Source organism: Lemur catta, chromosome 17 (genome assembly GCF_020740605.2).
Source record: "Lemur catta isolate mLemCat1 chromosome 17, mLemCat1.pri, whole genome shotgun sequence".
In the NCBI taxonomy this organism is placed as follows: domain Eukaryota; kingdom Metazoa; phylum Chordata; class Mammalia; order Primates; family Lemuridae; genus Lemur; species Lemur catta.
This window is the reverse complement of record NC_059144.1, coordinates 39386524-39408259: the sequence shown is the minus strand read 5'-3', so window position 1 is coordinate 39408259 and position 21736 is coordinate 39386524. Positions and strand designations below refer to the sequence as shown.

The window sequence follows — 21736 nt, the reverse complement described above, 5'->3', positions numbered from 1 at the left end:
CCTAACTGCATCCCAGAACTGCATCCCAGAACAAAGTTATAGGAATACGACAATACCCAGCATCTAACAAGGTAAAATTTACGTCTGGCATCCAATCAAAACTTATCAGGCATGCAAAGAAGCTATAAAATATGACTTTTAACAAGGAGAAAAATCAAGGAAAACTTAGCCTGAAATGACAGCAATGACAGAGCTAGACAAGGACATTAAAACATTTACTGCAATTGGATTCTATTAATATCTGTTCAAGAAGCCAGAGAAAAGATTGGACATGTTAAGTAGAGACATGGAACTTATTTAAAAAAAAAGACCAAAACCAAACTTCTGGAGATGAAAACTATGAATAAAGATGAAAAATAACCTGGGTGTAACTAACATCAGATCAGATACTACAGAAGAAAAGATTTGTGAGCTTGGGTGTGGTGGAACAGCAGAAAAAAAATGTATGAAGAAATATTGTCTGAAATATTTCCAAATTTGATGAAAACTATAAATCTACCAATCTAAGAATCTCAATGAAGCCAAAGCACAAGAATCATAAAGGAAACTACATGAAGGCACATAATAATTATTATTATAATAATGATAAAGAGAAACTCTTAAAAGCAAACAAACTCATGCACCTTCAGAGTTACACTAATATCATTTCCTTCTTTCTGAATCAAATATGAACTAATTCTTGTCATAGGAATGCGTAATATACCAAATTGCTTAAATTTTACTTATATTTGCAAAAAGAAGTTCTGTATGGGTTCAAATTGGGTGGATGTAGGAGACAGTAGGAGAAAGATTTCTATAGATGCCTGAACTAGGTAAATGCATAATCTGCTCAAAAAATTAATGTGAAAGAGGAGTAACTTCTAATGTGTCTTTTTTTTTTATTACAAAAGGAATAATACATCAGAGGTGGGGGAAATAGGGAGTGAATGCCAATGGGCATAGGGTGGTGGAATTGGTGGTGATGGTTGTACAACTCTGTGAATATTCTAAAAACCACTCAATGGAACACTTTAAAAGGGTAAAGTTTATGGTATGTGAATTATAGTGCAGTAAAAAGTTAATTAAAACACAGAAAAGAGGGATATATACATGCTCATTGTTAAAAAAAAAAATAAAGAATCAAAGAATTTTAACACAGGAAGGGACCCAAAAGATCATCACATCCAGGACTTAGTAAGCTCAGAACATGAACTTGGAGAGAGGATCCCTTATCAAACCCACCTGGGAAAACTGCCTCCTGAATTCCATTCTTGGGGAGTCACACAGTGCAACAGCCTACAAAGGTTCTGCAAAGCTCTGCAGCACAGACATCTATTTAGCTTTGTGGCGTACACTATTTACTAAATGTATTTGAAGCATTTGACCATGACCCTTCCCAACCCCTTTATTTTTTCCTGGAATACTTGTTAGTGCTAGACCTGTGGAGCACGGATCGTGAAAGCTCAGTGACTTGTCCAAAGTCACACAGCTTACTGGCGCCAGAGACGGTGTGCGATTTCATAAAGCTGACAGAGATTTCATAAATCCAACACAAATCAGCCTCGGAGGTCTTGAGCTGAGGTCACTGGCTTACAAGTTCTTTTACTGTCCTGTCAATTTTCTCGCACATCCTTGAATCACATGTTTCCGTGTTGCTCCTGAACGGCTGCTGGGGGGCTCTGAGTGTCAGTGTTAATGTCGCCTGGTCTTTGGCAAACACACAAGAGGTTTCCAAAGGAGAGGGCACCCACTGTTTTTAAGTCCCCCTACGATACAAAGTTCACTGCAATACAGACGGCTCAACAATCTCACACTGGCGTTCCTCTTTTCTCTTACCATGACTACTTACTAAAATAGTGTTCAGGAAATAGAAATGAACTTGGGAAGAACAGAGACCATCAAACCTAAAGTCAGGATGACAGCAACAACAATAACAATGATAATAATAATAATAATGATGAACATTTGTAGAGCACGTAGCCTGTGCCAGGCACTGCTCTAAACACTCCACGTGCATTAACTGATTTAATCACCATTGCACCCAGGAGGCGGGTACTATTAGTGTCCCCACTTCACAGGAGAAGAAACTGAGGTACCGAGAAGTAACTTAGCTCAAGGTCGCACAGCTGGTACTCTACAGAATTGGGATGTTAGCTCAGTCTGACTTCAGAGTTTTGGCTTTTAATTGTTTGTAACTACCATGGCACTGAAGGAATGACAGAAATAAGAAAAGGAAAACCCAGCCTTTATGGACCTCACCTGATGTGCCCGCGAATCACTCCATTTGGTTCCCCCAACAGCCCCACGAGGCCATCGCTCTCGCTGTGGTGCCAGTTTCACAGGTGAGGAAACTGAGGCACAGGGAAGTCCAAATGTCACCCCTAATGAGGCCGCTGTATGTGGGGAACAGCCAGGCCTGGCTGCAGCCCAGGACCAGAGCTCCTAACTCCTCCATGGCACCGGAAAGTTCCTGTAACACACTCCCGAGATGTTTTTTTTCCCTCTTTTTAATCTTTGTGGTCATATCTGTGAATAGCAGTGTTTTATCAGGAGAAGCCAAAAAGAAACAAAAAAATCAAACCCATAAGAAACACATTTCAGCTATAAAAACCCCAGGGTGAACTTAAAATAAAGAAAATAAACAACCGTGCAAAGGCTGAGAGAGGCTGTGAACTTTTCTCTTTTACGTTTATTGTACATTCGGTGGAGGGGCAGTGTTATCCAAACAGACACAGATCTCAACTCAGAGCCTTTCGGGGTGATGGCTGTGCTGAAGTTTCTGGAAGTTTATGAGATTAGCTAGAAGAACTTGGGTCGGGGGGCATCCTGGCTTGTCTAAGGCTTCCTATGTGACCTTACATAAGCCACATTCTGTTACGGTGCCTCAGTTTACTCAACTGTAAAATGCTGGAGTGGGCTCCACATAGGTCCTTTTTGATTCTGCAAAATTATGATTTTAATGCTTAGGAAGAAAAAAGACTCAGCCCAGTTTCTAATCATGGGCCAATTTCACTAAATCAGCATTGTAAGGCCGAAAACTCAATCTTTAGCCTCAATCTTCCTCTTCACTCCCTTCTTGCTCTAAGAAACTAAGCTCAACCATCGCCTTCCATTCTGAAATGCTCAGAGTAGTTCGAGAGTTTATTTCTCCTCTGGAACAACTCAAAAAAAAAAAAAGTTAATAGGAAGCACATGGGCATGGTGTGTGAGCGCTCTGTGTGTTTGGGTTTGAAAAAATACTTAAGGAGGACTATGTCAGGCTTGCAAAATGCCGGGGCTGTCTCGAGAGCAGTTTATGGCCATTAGCATCAGACCGACGGCAGTTAATTGGGACAAAGCCCAGCTGCTGCCGTGGCCCTTCTGGCATCTGGACCCTGAGGATGATAAGAAAATAACCTGGACTATTCCCACGGCAGGGCGGGAACAGAGCAGGAGAGGTTTCCGGATTTGTGAGGGGCTGGTGGGGATTGAGGTGGGGGGGCCCTAGGCCAGGGCTCACCCCTGAGAATCACCTTCTAGATGGAAGGGCAGGATGGTGGGGGGCTCTGCAGTGCAACTGACTGCCTGGCTCAAATCCCACGGCCAGGTAACCTCAGGCATGTCACTAACCCCTTTGTGCCTCAGTTTCTCCACCTGTAAGGTGGGGGTCATGATGGAACCTATGTCACAGGGGTACTGGGAGGATTAAGAAGAACGGTTTATGTGCAGAGCTTATTAGGACAGCGCCTCAAGTCCTGGCGGAGCTCAGGAAATGTCAGTTCAGGAAGCAGCGCAGGATCTGCAATTCCAGAAACTGGAGTCTGAATCCCAGCTCTGAACTCTTACTGGCTCTGTGACCCTGGAAAGCCACTTGCCCTCCCTGAGCCTCACTTTCATTATCTGTTCAAGCAGGGTTGGTGCCCAGCTCACGTGGTTGCTGTAAGGACCGGAGAAGAAATGACATTATTCTACGTATCCTGGTCGGGGGAGGGCTCCCACTGCACTTGCTGATCCCACCTCCCCTTACTCACCACACCCCAGACTCATGAGTCTCCTGTGGGGTCCTTAACACTGGGAGCTTTTCTAGCCCCAGGGCCTTTGCTTGCGCTGTTCCCGCTGCTAGACTGACTGCCTGGTTTCTATCAGAAGGTCCCTCGCCACCTGGTTAACGGTGGTCCCCACCTGGTCATGGTCCAGCATGCTGCTCTGGCTTTACCAAATTCTGTAATCATCTATTTATTTGTTAATTGGTTATTGTCTATCATTCTCCACGTGGGAACTGCCTTTGTTGGCTGCTGTGTCCTCAGTGCCTAGGAGGTGCCAGGCATAAAGCTGATGCTCAGTAATACAGAATGACTATATTATATGACTATAACTTGCTTATTACGCAGCTGGGGGGGTGTGTCAGAATGGGGTAGGATGGGCTGTGTTTGCTTTTCAACCTCTGTAGCCCTCAGAAGCTCTGAAGCAGTAAGCACAGTTTTCATTTGAAGAGCTAAGAAGAACCTGGCTTGAAACTGACCCAAATGCAAGTTCAAGTTCAGCATCTTCACGAGCCTCTATTGTTGGGATTGATGCCATAATTCACTCCCCACTTAGAGAGATGGGTCCCAGCAGCTTACTCTCTCCAGCAGGACACAGAAAGGCCACTGTCGGGGACGCAGAGATGGCCGTGGAAGCAGAAGAGGTAGGAGTGTGCTGTGGTTAGGGACACAGGTTTTGGAGTGAGGCTGGGGGCTGGGATTCCAGTAGACACCCAAGAGACTCGACAGTCCATTTCCATTATACTTGCAGTAAAATCTAAACTCCTTGCTCTGACATTGGACAAATCAGTTATTCCCTCTGTGCCTCAGTTTCCTCTTCTGCACGTAGGAATAATGCAGTACCGACACTTTGCAGTGTCACAAAGGTTGTATGAGACGATCCACACAATACCACCTGGCACCTAGAGTGTTCAGTCAAGGTCAGTTAATGGCATCACCAATGAACCGTGATGCAGACCTTCATGGGAAACTACTCCAAGGGCCCAGCATGAATGCTCACCACCCCCTTTCCCTACGCACATCCCTGAGATCATTCACTGTCCCTTCGCAATATTTTTCCCTGAACGGCTGGCTGCCCTTGACAACCACTTTTATTGCTTCCTTAATAGCAAAAGTAAAAAAGATGACGTGACAATACTTGTAAGTAATTCTTTTTAAACAAAAGTACAATCAAAGCTGGGCTCAGTGGCATGCACCTGTAGTTCCAACTACTTGAGAGGCTAAGGCAGATGGATTGCTTGAAGCCAGGAGTTTGAGACCAGCCTGAGCAACATAGTGAGACCCTATCCCAATAAAAAAGAAGAGGAAAAAGAAAAGTACAATCACTGACCAGCCCATCACCTTGCCATTACTCTTTTAGTTTTACATTTTACTTTTTAGACCCTTGATAGTCATTTTTACCACCTGATATGAAGGACAAGAATAGCAGCAAGGAAATCCCCCAAATTACTGCCAACAGCCATCTGCTGCACGCAACAACCCCACCATGCTCCCCAGGGGCCATCAGAGCAGAGAAGGGACCCCTGGATGACAAAAGGGGGGAGGTGGTCCCAGGAGGATCCAGCAAGCCAGTTCTTCATGGCATGTGCGGTGAGGGGCTACACAATGGAGTTCTTTCTTTCCTGTCTAAGGCCACCCTAAAGGGGTGCAGAGCCTTGAACCTCCTGCCTGGAATAATAGCTTCTTTACCTGCCTGCCCAGTATTCCAGGACCTGACATTTTTCTGAGTCTCTGCAATAGACTTGCTGGTTCCATCACACTTAAAATACAAGCCACCTCCTTTCCACAGCCCTCAAGGCCCCGCATGATTTGGCCCTGCTCTCTCTCCAAGGCCCTCTCCTCCCACATGCCCTCTGACTCTGCTCCAGCCTTGCTGGCCCCGGCTCTGTGCCTCAAACTCATCAAGACATTTCCCTCCGTGCAGCGTTTGCACTGCTTGTTCCCTCAGCTGGAATGCTCTTCCCTGAGATGTCCACGTGGCTGGCTCCACTCACTCTCTAGGTTTTTGTCCAGTGCCTTCAAAGAACCTTCCCTGATGACTTGATCTAAAGTCACAAATCCCACCTCTCCCCTGACCTCCCAAATGCTCACCACCCTCTATCCCAACACCATGTTTATTTGCTTCATTATGTTCAATCCCTTCCACAATTATACAGCTTATTTGTTGACTTGATCATCGTCAGTCTTTCCCTGCTGCCAGGTAATTGCCATGAGGGCAGATCTCGTCTATTTAGTCCACTACTGTAACTCCTCTCCTTGAGATAGAGCTTGGCACGTAGTAGGTGCTCAGTAAGTCTGCTGAATAAATGAGTGAATGAATGGACACCCAACTCAGAGAGGGGCCACGGCGGCACACTGACCGTGCATCTGGTAGGTGTACGGGCTCTGTCCAGTGGATGGGGTGCTGAAGCTCGAGCCATAGCTGAGGAATCCACTCTGGCCAGGGGAATGGTTCAAGCTGTCTTCTGTCTTGATGCCTTTGAACAAGGAAAAAAAAAAAAAAACCACTAAGGACACATGATTAGGATAAGTGCTTGTCACCCACAGAAGAGCTGCTGAGTCAAGACAGCATGCAAATTTATCAGCCTCCCAACCAGGAATTGCAAACTGGTGGCTTGTCAGCCCAAGTAAGCCTACAGACACATTTTGCTTGGCCTGCATATTTTTAAGGAAAATCTAAATTAGTAGCTTTTGTTTAAAAATCAAAAGATTATGGAATTATGGCTTCCTGGAGCAACAGAATGGTCCAGCAACATCATGTCTGCATTCCCATGTGACGACTGGCTGCCCTTATGGGTTCCCCAACTCGTGTGTTTCCCAGGTCACCACAGATTCCGTACTAGCTCCATGACATTGGGGCTGGTTTCAAGGTGCTATTTTCTCATTGAAATTGTATTTTTTTTTTTTTTTTTTACATTCCAGGACACTATCAAAAGTGGGGAAGGGAAAGGCAGGCAGTCAGCTTTATGCTACCTGCCTGGCTCTGTAGGTCCAAGAGTTTGCAGCCTCTTCCTCCACTGAGTAGCGCCATGCATGGCTTCAATGTCCATTAGGATTTTGGGTGAAGGTGTTAAGCGAACCATCTTTCCTTTGGAAAGACAATGCCACTTAACTGTAAGACACACTCTCCACTCTTCTCATGGGGGGGACTTACTTATCCCAAGGCCACAGTTACAAATCTGCCTTCTGCTTCAGCCAAACTGTGTGTGCCTCCCCAAAGCACAGGTGCCAACTCCACGAGCAACCGGCTGGGAGAGGGACTGTGTGGGGATGGGGAGCTGATTCATCAGCAGCCCATTCATGCTATTTTTACTGAAAATGTAATAAGCCCAGGGTAGAGAATTCAAGTAGTACGGAAGGCACAGAGAAAATGTCTCTTCTCATCTTGACCCCAAACCCCAGGTCTTCTTCCCACAGGCAACGACTATGACCAACCTCTGTGTCCCCTTCCAGACAGGTTCTGTGCATCTGCAAGCTGATGTGTATAATACGTATGTACATATAATATATAGAATTCCTTCTTTTAAAAAATACATGGGAGTATTCTATAAATTCTGTTCTGCATTTTCCTCTTTCTTTATTACCTCACAATACATGATAATAATCATCCTCCATCACCTTATAAAGTTTTTCCTTATTCTGTATTTATGGCTGTGCAATATTCCATTGTGTGGCTTCCTGTCATTTAACCAGTCTCCTATCCATGTACTTCGGGGTGGTTTGGAGATCTTATGACCTATAATCTAAGCTGCAGACAATATACACACACACATGCACAAAAAATGTTATCCTACATACATGTATACATGCAGAAAATATATAGATACAGATATACTTAAATATGCATATACATATATATTTGCTACAGCTTAGTTTATAGCTATAACACAAACACATTTTTGTGTCCATGTACAAGTATATCTTTTGGGTAAATTCCCAGTTGGAATTGCTGAGTTCAAGGGTAAGAACATCTTAAATTATCACGGATGTTCCTAAATGGTGTTCTCTAGATTGTAGGTGGACATTCTCTCCAAACAATGAGTGTGACTGCTTCCCCAGACCCTGCACCAAATGTATCATCAAACACTGCTTATCTTTGTCTACCTTCTAGGCGTAAACCAGTATCTCATTGCTGTTTAAAATTTCTTTTCTTTAAAGAACATTTCTAGTTCTGGGGATGGTTTTGCAATTGAGGTTTCCCTCCCTCTCACTCAGTCACTCCCATAAAACAAAAGAATTCTTAGTAAGGTAAGAATGGGTGGATTCTGAGTCAGAAGATCTAGGCTGGATGGGTGTTTGCTTCATTGCTTGGTGACCTGGAGAGGTTCTCCTGCAACCCCAATTTGGAAGCCTCCTTTCTTATGAAATGAAGAGTCATCAGGAAATTAAAGGAAGAGGAAAGAATGAACATATGAGGCTTTGAATGAGGTACTTAAAAAAAAAAAACACACAGCTCTCTTATCCTCATAACAATCACACAAAACAGGCAATATTATTTCCCTCAATCTAAAGATGTGGGAGCTGAGGTTCAGAAAGCCAGTCCACCTGCTTGAGGTCTTACAACTAGCAGATAACTCTGAAGTCAAGGTTCCTTATCTTGATGCTTCTCAATAAAGGGTTGGGAATATATGCAATAGCTGGTGCAAGACTTCAGGAGCAATAATGACAGCAACAAGCAATATTTATACAGCACCTTCTATTTGCTCAGTCCGTTAGCAGTGATTAATGTTGCACCAGGTGCAGTCAGCCTGCCTCTCTGTGCACCTGCAGGAAGCTCTAAACTCTGTGGTGACCCCCAAGGCCCTACAGGGGCTCTGCCCACCCCTCTGACCTCACTGCCTTTCCCTACTTCCCTCAGTCACTCTGCTCAAGCCGTGTTCTCAGCTAGTCTCATTTGTGTTAGTGGCTGAAAGAAAATCCAACATCTGGAATATCATTGCTGATTTGGCCAATCCCGTAAAGATAGACTCTAGGTTGGTTCCAGTTTTTACTATCACAACTGAAGACGGAATGGACACACCTCCTCAAGCAACGTCAGAGTGTTTGTCTTGTTTGGATACAAGAAGTGGAATTGCTGCATCAAAAGGTACGGACATTGTTCACTTTAAATGGATACAGACAAACTGCAAGAATATTTTTGGCCTCAGGCCCTTTGCACATGCTGCGCCCTCTGCCTAGAATGCACACCCCTTCTGCTCCACCGGCCTAATGCTTTTTCGTCCTCCATTTCTCAGCTTCAATGTTGTTTCCTCAGAAAGGCCTTTCATGGCCTAAGCCAGCCCCTGCATGGCGCACAGCTCTCCTGCCTGGCACTCGTCCCAGTTCATTGTTGAACATCTGCCCCACTCAGACTGGGAGCTCCAGGAGGGCAGGGGCTGGGTCTGTCTTGTCCCCTGCAGTATCCTCATCTGTGGCTCTCTGCCTGGCACATAGCATGTACTCAAACAATGTACACTGAATGAATGAATGAAATATGAAAGAAAACAAAATAAAATTTTTTGCCTGTCCTTTTGTCACTTAAGGGATTGGATAATAAAATTCTAACGCATTAGAAAGGGAAGAGCACATGAATGTGGCAAAGGCACATGAGGGGTTGAGTCCTGTAAAATCCACCCAGATTGTGGTCCACGCACCAGTCACGAGTTCACGATGAGAAACGACATACATTGAGAAGCAAACATTCAGAAACTTTTTTTTTTTTTTTTTTGAGACAGAGTGTCGCTTTGTTGCCCTGGCTAGAGTGAGTGCCGTGGCGTCAGCCTAGCTCACAGCAACCTCAGACTCCTGGGCTTAAGCGATCCTACTGCCTCAGCACCCCCAGTAGCTGGGACTACAGGCATGCGCCACCATGCCCGGCTAGTTTTTTCTATATATATTTTAGTTGGCCAGATAATTTCTTTGTATTTTTAGTAGAGACGGGGGTCTCACTCTTGCTCAGGCTGGTCTCGAACTCCTGACCTCGAGTGATCCACCCGCCTCGGCAACATTCAGAATCTTTCATAGTATCTTGACACTGCTGTGACATCTAAGGCCGTATCTCTAGGCTTGCATTTTATATGCTTCTAAAAATTTTAAATTTAATTTTTCTAGTAATTCATTTTATTTTACTAATGTATCAGTTCACGACAGATTGGAAATAAAAAAGCAGAAAACCATAAACTGGTCTTTCAAACCAGCTGAGAGGCATTGCTCCTTAAGAGATTGAGTTCAAAGGAAATCTAGTCAAGGTTTGGCCTGGGGACAGACTGATCTCATCAGCTCTCCCGTCCCGCGTGTGTCTGATGAATACTTTCACTGCAAAGAGAAAGCGGCCTCTATAAGATGCTCAGGAACTATGTGCTGGTGCCATTGGGTCCTGCACACGGAAGCACAGAAGTGAGCGTGTGCATTTCAGAGTGGGTGTCAGCAATAGAGACCCACAAGCATTCATTCATTCATTCATTTCACAACTCTTTGCTCAGCATCTACAACAACCCAGGAGATACAGAATCTTGATGCTGGGGACACAGCATTGCTTCGAGCTTACGTTCTAGTGGGAGGAGAATAACAGTGGAAAAATAAGTAAAACATGGTCTGTAGAACCACACAAATTGCTCCCTGGGTAACCCGGAAGAGAACGTGATTGGCTCCCAGACCCCTGGCATGTTCAGCTGACCAGCTGCACACACTCTGCCCTGCCATCTTATTAGCCTCCCACTACCACAACCCTCCAAACATGGTTGAATATTTCGGACTCCATTTACAGTCTTAAGCTGCAAGGTAGAAGAATAAAGTGGAGAAAGAAGTAGCAAAGTTGGCTGAAGGGAAGTTGGGATTTGGAATTTTAAATAGAGTGATCTGGAAAGGTCCATGGGGGAGGTGGCATTTGAACAAAGACCCAAAGGAAGTGAAGGAGCAAGACTTGTGGATACCTCGAGGAATAGCTGTCCAGGCAGAGGGAACAGTGTGTGCAAAGGCCCTGAGACAGGATTGTGCTTACTATGTTGGATAAGCAGGCAGCAAAGGGGCCAGTGTGGCTGGAATGGAGTGACGGGGGCGCAGAGGGGCGGGCAATGAGGTTGGAGAAGCCACGGAGGTGGGGGCAGGGCAGACATACTGCATTGGAAAACCTCTGGCTTTGAATCTGAGTGAGAGAGGCCCTGGAGGGCTCTGGGCAGAGGACAGACAGGAGATAGCTTGTGTTTAAAATATCAGCAGCCCCTCTATTGATGCAGGTGCCCAGTGATGTGAATTTTGGATCAGCCACTGCACTGCATGGCTCAGAGTCCTCATTTCCTGTCCTGGCTCTGTGATATCACTTAGGCAGGTCCCTCTGCTCTCTAAGCCTCAATTTTCTCATGAATAAAATGGCAGTTTTAGAACAAATTAGTAGTTCCCCATCTCCAACGACTGTGTATAACCTGCTTATTATTCTTGGTCTTCCAGTATCCCAGGGCCACTGATACACCAATTCATTTCATGTATTTTTTACCATCAATACAATGATTCATTTCATATTTTTCCTTTTTTTCTTTTCTTCTTTTTTTTTTTTTAAGAGACAGGGTCTCCTTCTGTCACCTGGGCTGGAGTGCAATGGTGCCATCATAGCTCACTATAACTCCTAAGCTCAAGTGATTCTCCCACTTCAGCTGGGAGGATCCTCCTGAGTAGCTGGGACTACAGGCTCATGCCACCTCGCTCGGCTAATTTTTTCAAAAGAAATTTTTGTAGAGACAGGGTCTTGCTGTGTTGCCCAGGCTGGTCTCGAACTCCTAGCCTAAAGTGATCCTCCTTAAAGCAATGGGATTACAGATGTGAATCATGGTGCTCAACCTCATTTCATGTGTTTTTAAAAATGAACTCGGTTTAAAAACTATTTGCTTGCTTGCCCTAAGGCTCAACCTCAGTCTTAATACACAATATATCTATAAATATATATGTATACAGTGTAAGTATACATGTAAGATGCATATTAAAATAAATATGTAACTACAAAATTCCTTTAAAGTCCACTTGTGCACATACCGTCTAAGATCATCTCAGGCGCCCCAGTAACCCAGGGAGCACAGTGCAGGTAACCCTTACAAATGATCCCTGACAGCTGCCTCGCTCTGCCACCCACAGTTCTCACTGAGCTCTTTGCTTCCGATGAGCTCTCTCCCACTTGCTCCAACGGTGAGCTTGCAGGCTCCGGTTACCAAATGCAATCAAGCCACGGGGGAGCAAAGGAAAGACAAAGCAGGGACTCTGCTCTCCACCCCCAGGAATGTATCTGGAGGAAAAGTCCCACCCTGGCATTTTAGAGGCAGCATGGAGGCCGGGCCCATCCTGTTCTCTTGGGCAGCACAGGAAGGTGTTAAAGGATCTTACAGGATAGACAAGGAAAGTCTACTCTGTGTTTGAGCCCTGAATTCTCGCAGTTGGCTCCATTGGAAGCCAACAGATTCGTTTTCTCTTGGAGCAGATCTCTGCTTCTTTGTTACGAAGTTTGGATCTACTATGGTAGACTGAAAACCGAGGCCACGATATTTGGCAGCTCCTCTCATCAAGAGGTGGAGACCATTCTCATATCCCTAGAATCCAGACTGGCCTCGTGCCACGCTTGGACTGATAGAAGTGGCTGGCGTGAGTGTGGGTTCTGGAGACTACACATCAAGAGGCTTTGATGCTTCTACCTTTGCCGTCTTGGAAACCTGAGCCCACCACGGTATGAAGAGGCCCAGGATGAAGGCCATGTTAGAGGGAGGTCCAGCTGAGCCAGCCCCCAGCTGACCTGCCAGCTGAATACAGCAGCATGAGAGGAACTGGGGAGACCAGCAGGAGGCCCAGCTAGCTAATCAAGAGAATTACAACAAATAAAACAGTGTTGTTTTAAGTCACTAAGTTGTGGGGTGACTTGTCACACAGTCATAGACAACAAAAATGCTCTACTGTTATCCAGGAAAGTGGAAGATGCCTATATACCTCATGACCCAGAAATTTTACTCTTAGGTTTCTACCTCTGAGAATGCCCAAAGATGCTGTTTGCAGCATCCTACATAATGGGAGGCAAACAAAAACCCCAAACCCTAAACAACCACCTAATGGAGAATGGATAAATGCATTATAGTACTGTCAAATTATAGAATATTATACATTAGTGGAAATGAATGAACTACATCTACATGTATGAATAGGGATAAATTTTACAGATGTAATGTTAGGTGGAAAAAGCAAGTTGCAAAAGAATGCATCCTAAAAGTACATAAAGTTTTAAAATATGCTTAAAATACTCTACCATCATGGGTCAGCAAACTACAATCCATAGGCCAAATGTGATCTGTTGCCTGCTTTTGTAAATAAAATTTTGTTGAAACACAGACATGCCCATTCATTTATGTATTGTCTGTGGCTGCTTTCACACTACAATGGAAGAGCTGAGTAGTTGCAATAGAGACTGTATGGTCTGCAAAGACAAAAATATTTATTATCTGGCTCTTTGCAGAAAAAGTCTGCTGCCCCCTCTTCTACAAAAAGAAATGCAGGGGAATGATAAACATCAAAATCAGGGGTGCGCTATCTCTGAGAAGGAAGGAAGGCCACCTCCCTTTATTTTTTAAGTTGCATGGTCAGTTCATGGGTGTTTGTAGCATATGCTGTTATATATGTCTTTAATATTGCATATGAAATTGAGAAAAAAAGATACTCAATACTCCCAATGTCCTTGTCTCTAGTTTGCTCAATTGTGTTATTTCCCTGAAGCTATTTAAACAAAAGTAAATAGTGCTATTTGCCAAGGAGCAATGAAAAAAGTTTCCCGACAAGAGTCAACAAAGTTTGCCCAGACGATGAGCAAACACTCTTGCTGGGGGGCACGGGCATACGCGAAGGGAAACAGCTTTTTGTCCCACCTGTTATTGTTCAGTGACATGGACAATATAGGTGTGTGTGTGTGTGGCAGCCCGGCTTCTACCGATACAGCTGGCACTTGCTGAGAATTTTTCGTGGGCTAGGCCCTCTGAGGAAGTCCTTCATCTAGATCAGGGACCATGGGCCAAATCTGGCCCACTGCCTGTTTGTATAAATAAAGTTTTATTGGAACACAGACATACCCATTAGTTTACATATTGTCTGGCTGCTTTCACGCTACAGTGGCAGAGCTGAGTAGCTATGACAGTGACCGTACGGCAAACTAAGTGGAAAATATTTACCATCTGGCTCTTTACAGAAAAAGTTAGCCGACCCCTGATATATATGATAGGTGATCTTGTTTAATCCTCACAAGAACCATGATGAGGTCAGATTAGTATTACTCCCATTGTATTAACGAGGAAACTGAGGCACAGGGAAGTGAGGCCATTCGCCCAGTGTCTCACAACTAGCCACAGGCAGGGGCGAGATGCGAGTCCAGGCAGCAGAATTCCAGGACATGTGCTCTTATCACCTACGCGGCATCGTTCGGGAACAGACTCTCTGAGAGTAACTGAGACGGTAAAATAACTTTGAACCAAATTCGTTTCCATCTGATGCCATGTTTTGTCTGGGAGCAGGACTAGTTTTCTTTTATGTGAAAAATAATATGGCTTCATTTTTCTTGGCTGTCAGCCAAGCGGGGTACCTTACGTGTGATTGTATCATAAGCCTTCGAGCAAAGGAGGGAAAGAAAGTTAGAAGAGATGCCCACACCTGTTGGCCAAGGTCCGTCACAGGTAATCCCCCAGGATTTACGGAGTGCACGCCCAGGCCGCAGAGCTCAGCGGGGAGGGCTTGGACCCCAGAGCTGGGCTGCCTGGGTTTAGTTCCAACTCTGCCATCAACCAGCTGGGTGACCTTGGGTGAGTTTTCTATCCCCTCTGAACCTCTGTTTCTTTATCCCAGGGAGGATAAAGATATGACCTTCCTTGTAGGGTTGAGGTGGGGATTAAGGGAATTAATGGACATAAACCAACGTGAGTGACAGGAAGTCAACGGTGGTGACTACTACTAATGCCTGACTTGCTGCCCTGACATGACCAGTCAATCCCACGTCCGGGTCCCTCCTGCCTGTCTCCTGTCTGCCCACTGCGGCCGCCTTGCCCCGGGCCTCCAACACTTCCTGCTCCAGGTGCCATCCGTCTCCCGATGGGCCTTCCTGCTTCTCCTCGATTCCATCCGATCCAGCCTCCCCACAGCAGCCAAAGTGATCTTTACAAAAACCCAAATGGAACCGTATCACCCACTGCTTATCAACTCTCCAGTGGTTTCCCTTCTCGCTTGGAGTAAAACCCCAAATCCTTTCTGGCCTCAGAGGCCCTCCCCACCTCGCTCACTGCATGTCCCGCCTGCTGCGGCCCCTGGTCGCCCTGGACTTGCCAGATTCCTTCCCATTCCCGCGGCCGCCCCTCGGCCCGGCGCTCTCCTGTCTGTGTCCGCACACGGTCACCTCTCTGCTCCCAGCGGTATAGCTCCTTATTGGAAAGGCCTTCCCTGGCTCCAGAACCTAAAATGAGTCCTCCTTGTTTTCTCTCTTGCCAGCTTCTTCTCTTCCTTTACATCGTGTATCACGGTTTGAAACAGCACATACCATTTAAAAATTTTGTTTAATTTTTTTCTTCTTCTAGGCTAGGGTTTGCAAACTCAAATGTCTTCATGGGAGAGGGGTAACTCAAGGGATTACCATGGGCCAGGTGGGGACTGTGGCAAACTAGGCAACAGGAACCGTCCATAGAGGTCCTGTTGACCCGACCCAGAGCCACCGCCTCCTGACACCGACATGAGGACTCAGTGCTGCTCGAGCACCTGTCTCAGACCGTAAGCCCCACAAAGACAGGGCCCATTCTGCTTTGTTGACCACCGTATGCCTAGCACATGACTCCAGGTCGAATGGATGACTGAATGGATGAACTAATGCATTAACAGGGCAGAGGTAGGGAGGAAGAAGACAAAGGAAAGAAATATAAGATTCGGCCTCTGCGCTCAAACAAAAGTCACACCATCTGGTTGGGAAGATGAGATGAACATGCTAATTGTATAGTTGTAGAAACTGAGGCTGGAGAAGTCAGGGGCAGCTGAATCTGGAAGGAAGGTCTCCTGTCCACCGATCCTATGTTCCTTCCACCGGAGACCACGGGTCTGGGTGGACTGTGAAGCCATCTGCAGTGGCATCTGTGGTTTCCGGCTGCCTCCGGCTCCTTTGTGAACCCCTCTGTCCTCCTTTCCAGATTAGCTGTTTGGGGTGAGGCCAACCTGACCCCTGGTTCCATGGGTGGACATGTGGCCCAATGTGGCCACCCAGAGCATTCCATCTTCTTGGAGGGACATGGGAGTCCAGTCAGAGAAACTCTTGGTACTGGATGGGGAGTCCTGGACACGAGGAACTGCCAGGAACGTCCTTGCCACCACCATGGGAGAGCCTGCCTGAGACTGAAGCCCACACGATGGGAAGCAGAGGCTGATTCCTGATATTATCTCTTGAGTACCTGGATCCAATCCTGCCTGAAGCCAGCACTCTAAGATTTTTCAGCTACGTAGGCAATAACCTCCTTTGTTTCCTTAAGTTGATGAGCTTGGGTTTTGTCATTTGCTACCTAAAGAACTTTGGTTGCTACATCAATGAAGAGGGGAGGGAAGGGCATGAGTATGGGCCAGAGGCAGGGCCAGGTGAGTGGTGGATGGTGAGCCAGGGTCACCGAGTCTTCATTTCTTAGCCGTAAGGTGTAGACAGTCAAGGCTGAGAGGTGCGCTGCCCCACCCTGGCCTCAATTTCCCCTTCTGATACCATCACTCTGTTTTCCTTTGAGAAACCCACCCCCCCATACACAATCCATATGCTTCAGCCTCCTTGTCTCCCTCACCCCTCTCCTTGCCTTGGGCCAGTGAGGCCAGTATGGGATTCCAGTGGAATTACTAAGAAAGATGAGCTCTCCTTCCACTGGGAGAGCTGGGATAAAAGGACGCAAACCCAGAGTAGATGGGCACCATCTTTGCTGCCCCATAGGCAGAACCTGTGTGGGGGTAAAGCTGACTGAGAGGAGAGCATCTGAAGACGGAGTGAGACACATTCCTCGTAATGTCATTTGAGCACCCAGATCTAGCTGTACCTGATGTCAGCTGTATCCCTAAATCTCTACTATGTGAATCATTCACTTCCTATTCTCCCTAAACCAGGCTGGGTTAGGTTTCCGATTCCTGCAATCAAAAGAGATCTTGATATAGTCTACAGAGTTTGAACCATATGTAAAGTGTCTCCCTTTTTCCTCTATCTGCAATCCAAAATTAGGCTGGCTCCATTTATCCTTCTGCATTTAACTGAGGCGACAGGCAAAACAGAGACATGATGCTGGGGACCCCAGGAGGAAAGTACGGTGTCTGGTACTCACTGTAAGAAGGGATTCCATAGGCTTGTGCTGGCGGTGGGTAAGCTGTGTAGGGGGCGGCCTGCTGGATGCCCGCGCTGTACTGCGTCTGGCCGTAGGCTGCCATGGCTGTGCAAGGCTGGCTGGGCAGGACACGCGGGCAAGGTCTGTGTGGAGAGAGAGAAGATTAAATCTCCAAGCCCAGCCCAGCATCCCTTCCCTCTTATCTTGGCATCAGTATCACCACTTTTCTTTGGGTATTTTCTCTTCCCAGGGCAGAGACAACGTATGTGTTCATCAGATCCCATTTCATTTTCCTCTTCTACATTTTCTCCTTGGCAGTCAGATTCAACCATGTGACTGGGTTCAGCTCAACAGAATGTGGGTAGGTATGTTGTAAGCCACCCAAGCCCGGCAAACAAATACATCCCCCTGCACCCCTCCTGCCCTCTCTCCTCTTTTGGCAGCAGTTGTGGGGGGCACAGGTTGAGGTGGCAGAGCCATACTATGGAAACATCCTGGACCCCTGAGTCAGCTTGTGGAGGAGAGCCGTCCTGGAGAGCTTCGCCCCATCCACACTGGACTTCACGTTAGTCAGAAACAAACCTTTGTTGTGTGAAGCCACTGAGATTTCAGGGTTTATTGATGGCTGCAGCATTGCCTATCTCATCCTGATCATTTGCCTTAATTTAGACACCTTCCAAATTGACTGCAGCTTTAACAGGGCTGTCAATCAAGATGCCTGGCTCTTAGCCAAGGGGTGGGCACATGATACAAGATCATCCAATCAGACTCTGTCCTGGGAATTTAAATCTTGGGCTGAGCAATCCATTCCAACAGTCACACCGAGAAGGGACTGCTTTTAGTTCCTTTGTATTGCGGGATCCCAGAATCTGTCACATTCTTAGTCTTTCTGAAAGACTGATATTTCACTTTCATTTATGTTGTGAGCTACTCCAGACATTCCCAAAAAAGTCCTTTTAGACTTACATCAGCTAGAGTTGATTTCATTGCTTGCAACCAACAACCACAAATGGATTCCGTACTTCATGGTGGACATCAGGTTCCATAAAAGGCTAGGATTTAAAGTGCCACTTACCTAAAATATTGGTAATATGACAGCTACCGATCATTGTGTTCTTAATATGGGCTGACAATCGTTTTGCATAGGCCTGGTATGTACACTGTATGTCATCAACGCTCTTATCAACTCTCTGGGGTGGAGGCTCTAATAACTCTCACTTTAGAAATGAGAAACCAGAACTCAGAGAGCTCAAGTCACAGCAAGAAAGTGGTAAATCTAGAACTTAAACCCAGAAGTCTGACTCCAGAGCCCACACTTGCAACCACGAAACTTTGCTGCTTCCCACTTACAGGACTGGGATTCACCCCGATAGCAATGAATAAAGTCAAGGTGAGTTGTTCTAACACCAAGAGGGCGAAACGGTGGCCCAGGGGCCATATTCGCCCAAGAATCCATGAATATAATTTCTTTGGCCAGTGTAGGTATTTTTTTTCCTAATTTGAATTTGTTGACGATATTTTAAAACCAGGACATTACACACACACTCTCGCTATTTCCCTTCTCTTGGAAAGCAGGTGCCTCGGGAAGCCCGGATCTGCACTCCGTGTGGCGCTGTCAGCGGGCTCTGAGCAGGAGCGGCCACCTCTTTACGCTGAGTGCCACGTGCTGTCTGCAAGAGTCCGTTCTAGGCCCACTTCACGTAGTGGTAAAGGTAGCTGACAATTCCCGTTCCTATGATGTGCCAGACACTGTCCTGGTTACTTTATGTGGATTGGCTCATTTAAGCCTCCCAACGACTGTGACAACTCTTAGAGGTAGTTACTATTCCTATCCCCATTTTACAGATAAGAAAACAGAGGCAGAGAGAGACTAAATAGCATGCCAAAGGCACACAGTGATACAGAACTTGAACCCTGGCTCCAGAGGCCATGGCCTTAACCCCACCTCTATGACACTTTGCCTGGACACCACAGCTGGGACAACTTGACATCGCATATCTAACTCTGGTAACTGGCATCCGTGTACTGGTGAATGTTGCTGAGATTCCCGATCTGCTGTACCTTGTTCTATTTTGGCTACCTGACATCACTTTAGGTAAAGCCTGTTTGCTTCCAGAGTTCCTCCTACAAAGGAAACTGCATGGCAGGTGGAAGATGAATGCAACAGTTTATAGGATTACAAGCAGATGTCCTCCTGTCCTTCCTTCTTTTTGATGGCTGCTATGATAAAGAGTAATTTTGGGGAACTTGTTCCAAAATGCATAAGCAACTCATCTGAGCTGGAGATGCCAGACCCAATCCTGGAAGGTGTTTCATCAGTCAGTGTTTCGGCTCTGCGGGGCGCCTGGAAAGCACGTCTGGTGGGTTGGGACTTCCTGCTAAGCAGAGAACCTTGTTTGGAAAATGTCCCCGATTCCTACCCTTCCTTAGGAGAGCAGTGAAAGGTGGAGATCCGAGATGATCAGCTCCTGCTTCCCATCAAAACCCATTTAAATGACTCGCATTAAACTGGGGCTAAAGTTAAAACCCAGAGAAAGGATGGAGGAGCTCTCCAACCCTGACGCCTTAAAAAGGAGTCAGATAGATTTAACAGTCCTCAGTTGCTACTAACAACTCCCCAAAACATCTTCTAGAGGGAAAGGAAGGCTGGGAAAACGTCCTCCTTATAAATGTCGTCTTCCGTGTTGGTGAGGAAGGAAGATTTCCAGATGCTGAAAAGCTCACCGCCTGGCCTGAGGGCCATGCTGGACATGCGGCCAGGCCCAGGGCTTCGCACACAGCACAGGCAGCACCCGGAGGGCCCTGGTTAAGGCCCGTCCAGCACTGAGCTCCACTGGCCTGGCACGTGCCTACAGCGGAGCATCTATGGCACTGGGTTGAGATCTCTGATCGGCTGGTCTGTCTCCCCCCACTAGACTGGAGGCTCTGCAAGGGCAGGGACTATGTTCTCTGGGATTTGGTATCAAGGAGCGATGCGTGAATGTTGGAGTAGGAAGAAAGGAAGAAAGGAGAGAGGGGAAGGAGGGAGAAACAGAGAGGGAGGAAGGTGGAGAGAGCAGCAGGGGGGTGAGAAGGGGGAGGGACAGAGAGACATGGAGAGAAAGGAGGGAGAGGGAAGCAAGGAGGAAAAGAGAGAGGGAGAGGCGGAGAGGAAGGAATCGAGAAAGTCTATGCATGGGAAAGGAGAGGAAAGGAAGGGAGAAAAGAATTTAAAAAAGAACAAAGAGAAGAAAGAAGAAAACAACAACTAACTCTCTCAGAACACTCTGCCCCAGGCCCCATTCTAAGTGCTTTTTACATGTTTTTGCTTATTTCATGGGGCAGGCAGCATGCTGTGCCCCTTTCCCAGATGGGAACACTGAGGCCTGAGGACGTGGAGTCACTCGCTCAAGGTGGTTCGGCCAGGAAGTGCAGGGGCTGGGCCTCCTCTCCAGGGAGCCTGGCTCCAGAGCCCTCTCTCCTAACCCCCATCTCTCAAGACAGAAGGAAGGGAGAGGGAGTGAGGAGAAGAGGCCATGATACTCACCTTGCAAAGGGCTGGGACACTCCCAGAGCAGCCGATCTGGTGATGCCTGGAGGGAAAAGAAAAATTGGGAGGGTTTTAGCTACCAGGGTGATGTTCTGCAGAACCGGTGACTCAGGACACTGGCGTACGCAGCGCTTTGCTTCCTAGAGAGTTTCTGTCATGAGCTTTTTCCTCCACAGAAGCTTATTGGCGGCGCAATATTTTAGTACTCATCATTTTTTTTTTTGAGAGAGGGTCTCACTTTGTCACCCAGGCTGGGCACTCTTCCTCTTGAGGTGTTCAGAACCCTTTCTGGGTGTGCTCTGTCTCCAGGTGCTCAGTAAAGGATGACATGCAAAGAATCTGTAGCATCTTGAAACACCAGAGTAGAATCCATTCCCCTCCCATTGCACAGATGGAGAAACAAGAGCCAAAGAGATAGAAAGAACGTGCCTGAGCCGACACGTCACCTGATTAGACAGCAGCACCGCTGGGAACTGAATCAAGCTGGTGCCATTAACTGCTGGATGGAGAGCCACTCCCTTCCCCGCCTCAAAAGCAACCCCAAGGACTCCAGAACAGCAGCCACCGGCAGGCTTTGGTCACCCAATAACCATTCCCCTTCCTCCGATGACATCACCCTGGCGTTCCTCCCCTGCCTCCCCATTTCCAGTGCCCGGGGTTCAGGTGCGGCTGGCACCAGCGCTCCAGGGAAGGCACATCCTGGGCTCTCCCCTAGGCACCACCCAGGGTGACGGAGCAGGGAGAAGGACGAGGCCTGAGCTCCTGGCACAAGTGCCTTGCACCGTCTCCCTGGACACCTGGCACCCAGCACCGCTGGCAGAGAATACGCAGGAGGTGATGAAAGGTGAGAGTTAAGCTGGGAGAGTTGTTTGCCAGAGGACGACTTCACG

The 21736-nt window shown here is 46.8% G+C and overlaps 1 protein-coding gene across 2 annotated transcripts in view; it reads right to left on the bottom strand.

Moving 5' to 3' along the window:
* EYA2 (EYA transcriptional coactivator and phosphatase 2) overlaps positions 1–21736 on the bottom strand; it is a 138811-nt gene that overhangs the window by 105282 nt on the left and 11793 nt on the right. For both annotated transcript variants that reach the window (XM_045528492.1, XM_045528493.1), the window contains exons 2-4: positions 20844–20889; positions 17318–17460; positions 6362–6478 (exon numbers count right to left, since the gene is read on the bottom strand). In XM_045528492.1, the coding sequence (XP_045384448.1) occupies positions 6362–6478; positions 17318–17460; positions 20844–20889 (306 nt within the window). The remainder of the gene's footprint in view (positions 1–6361; positions 6479–17317; positions 17461–20843; positions 20890–21736) is intronic.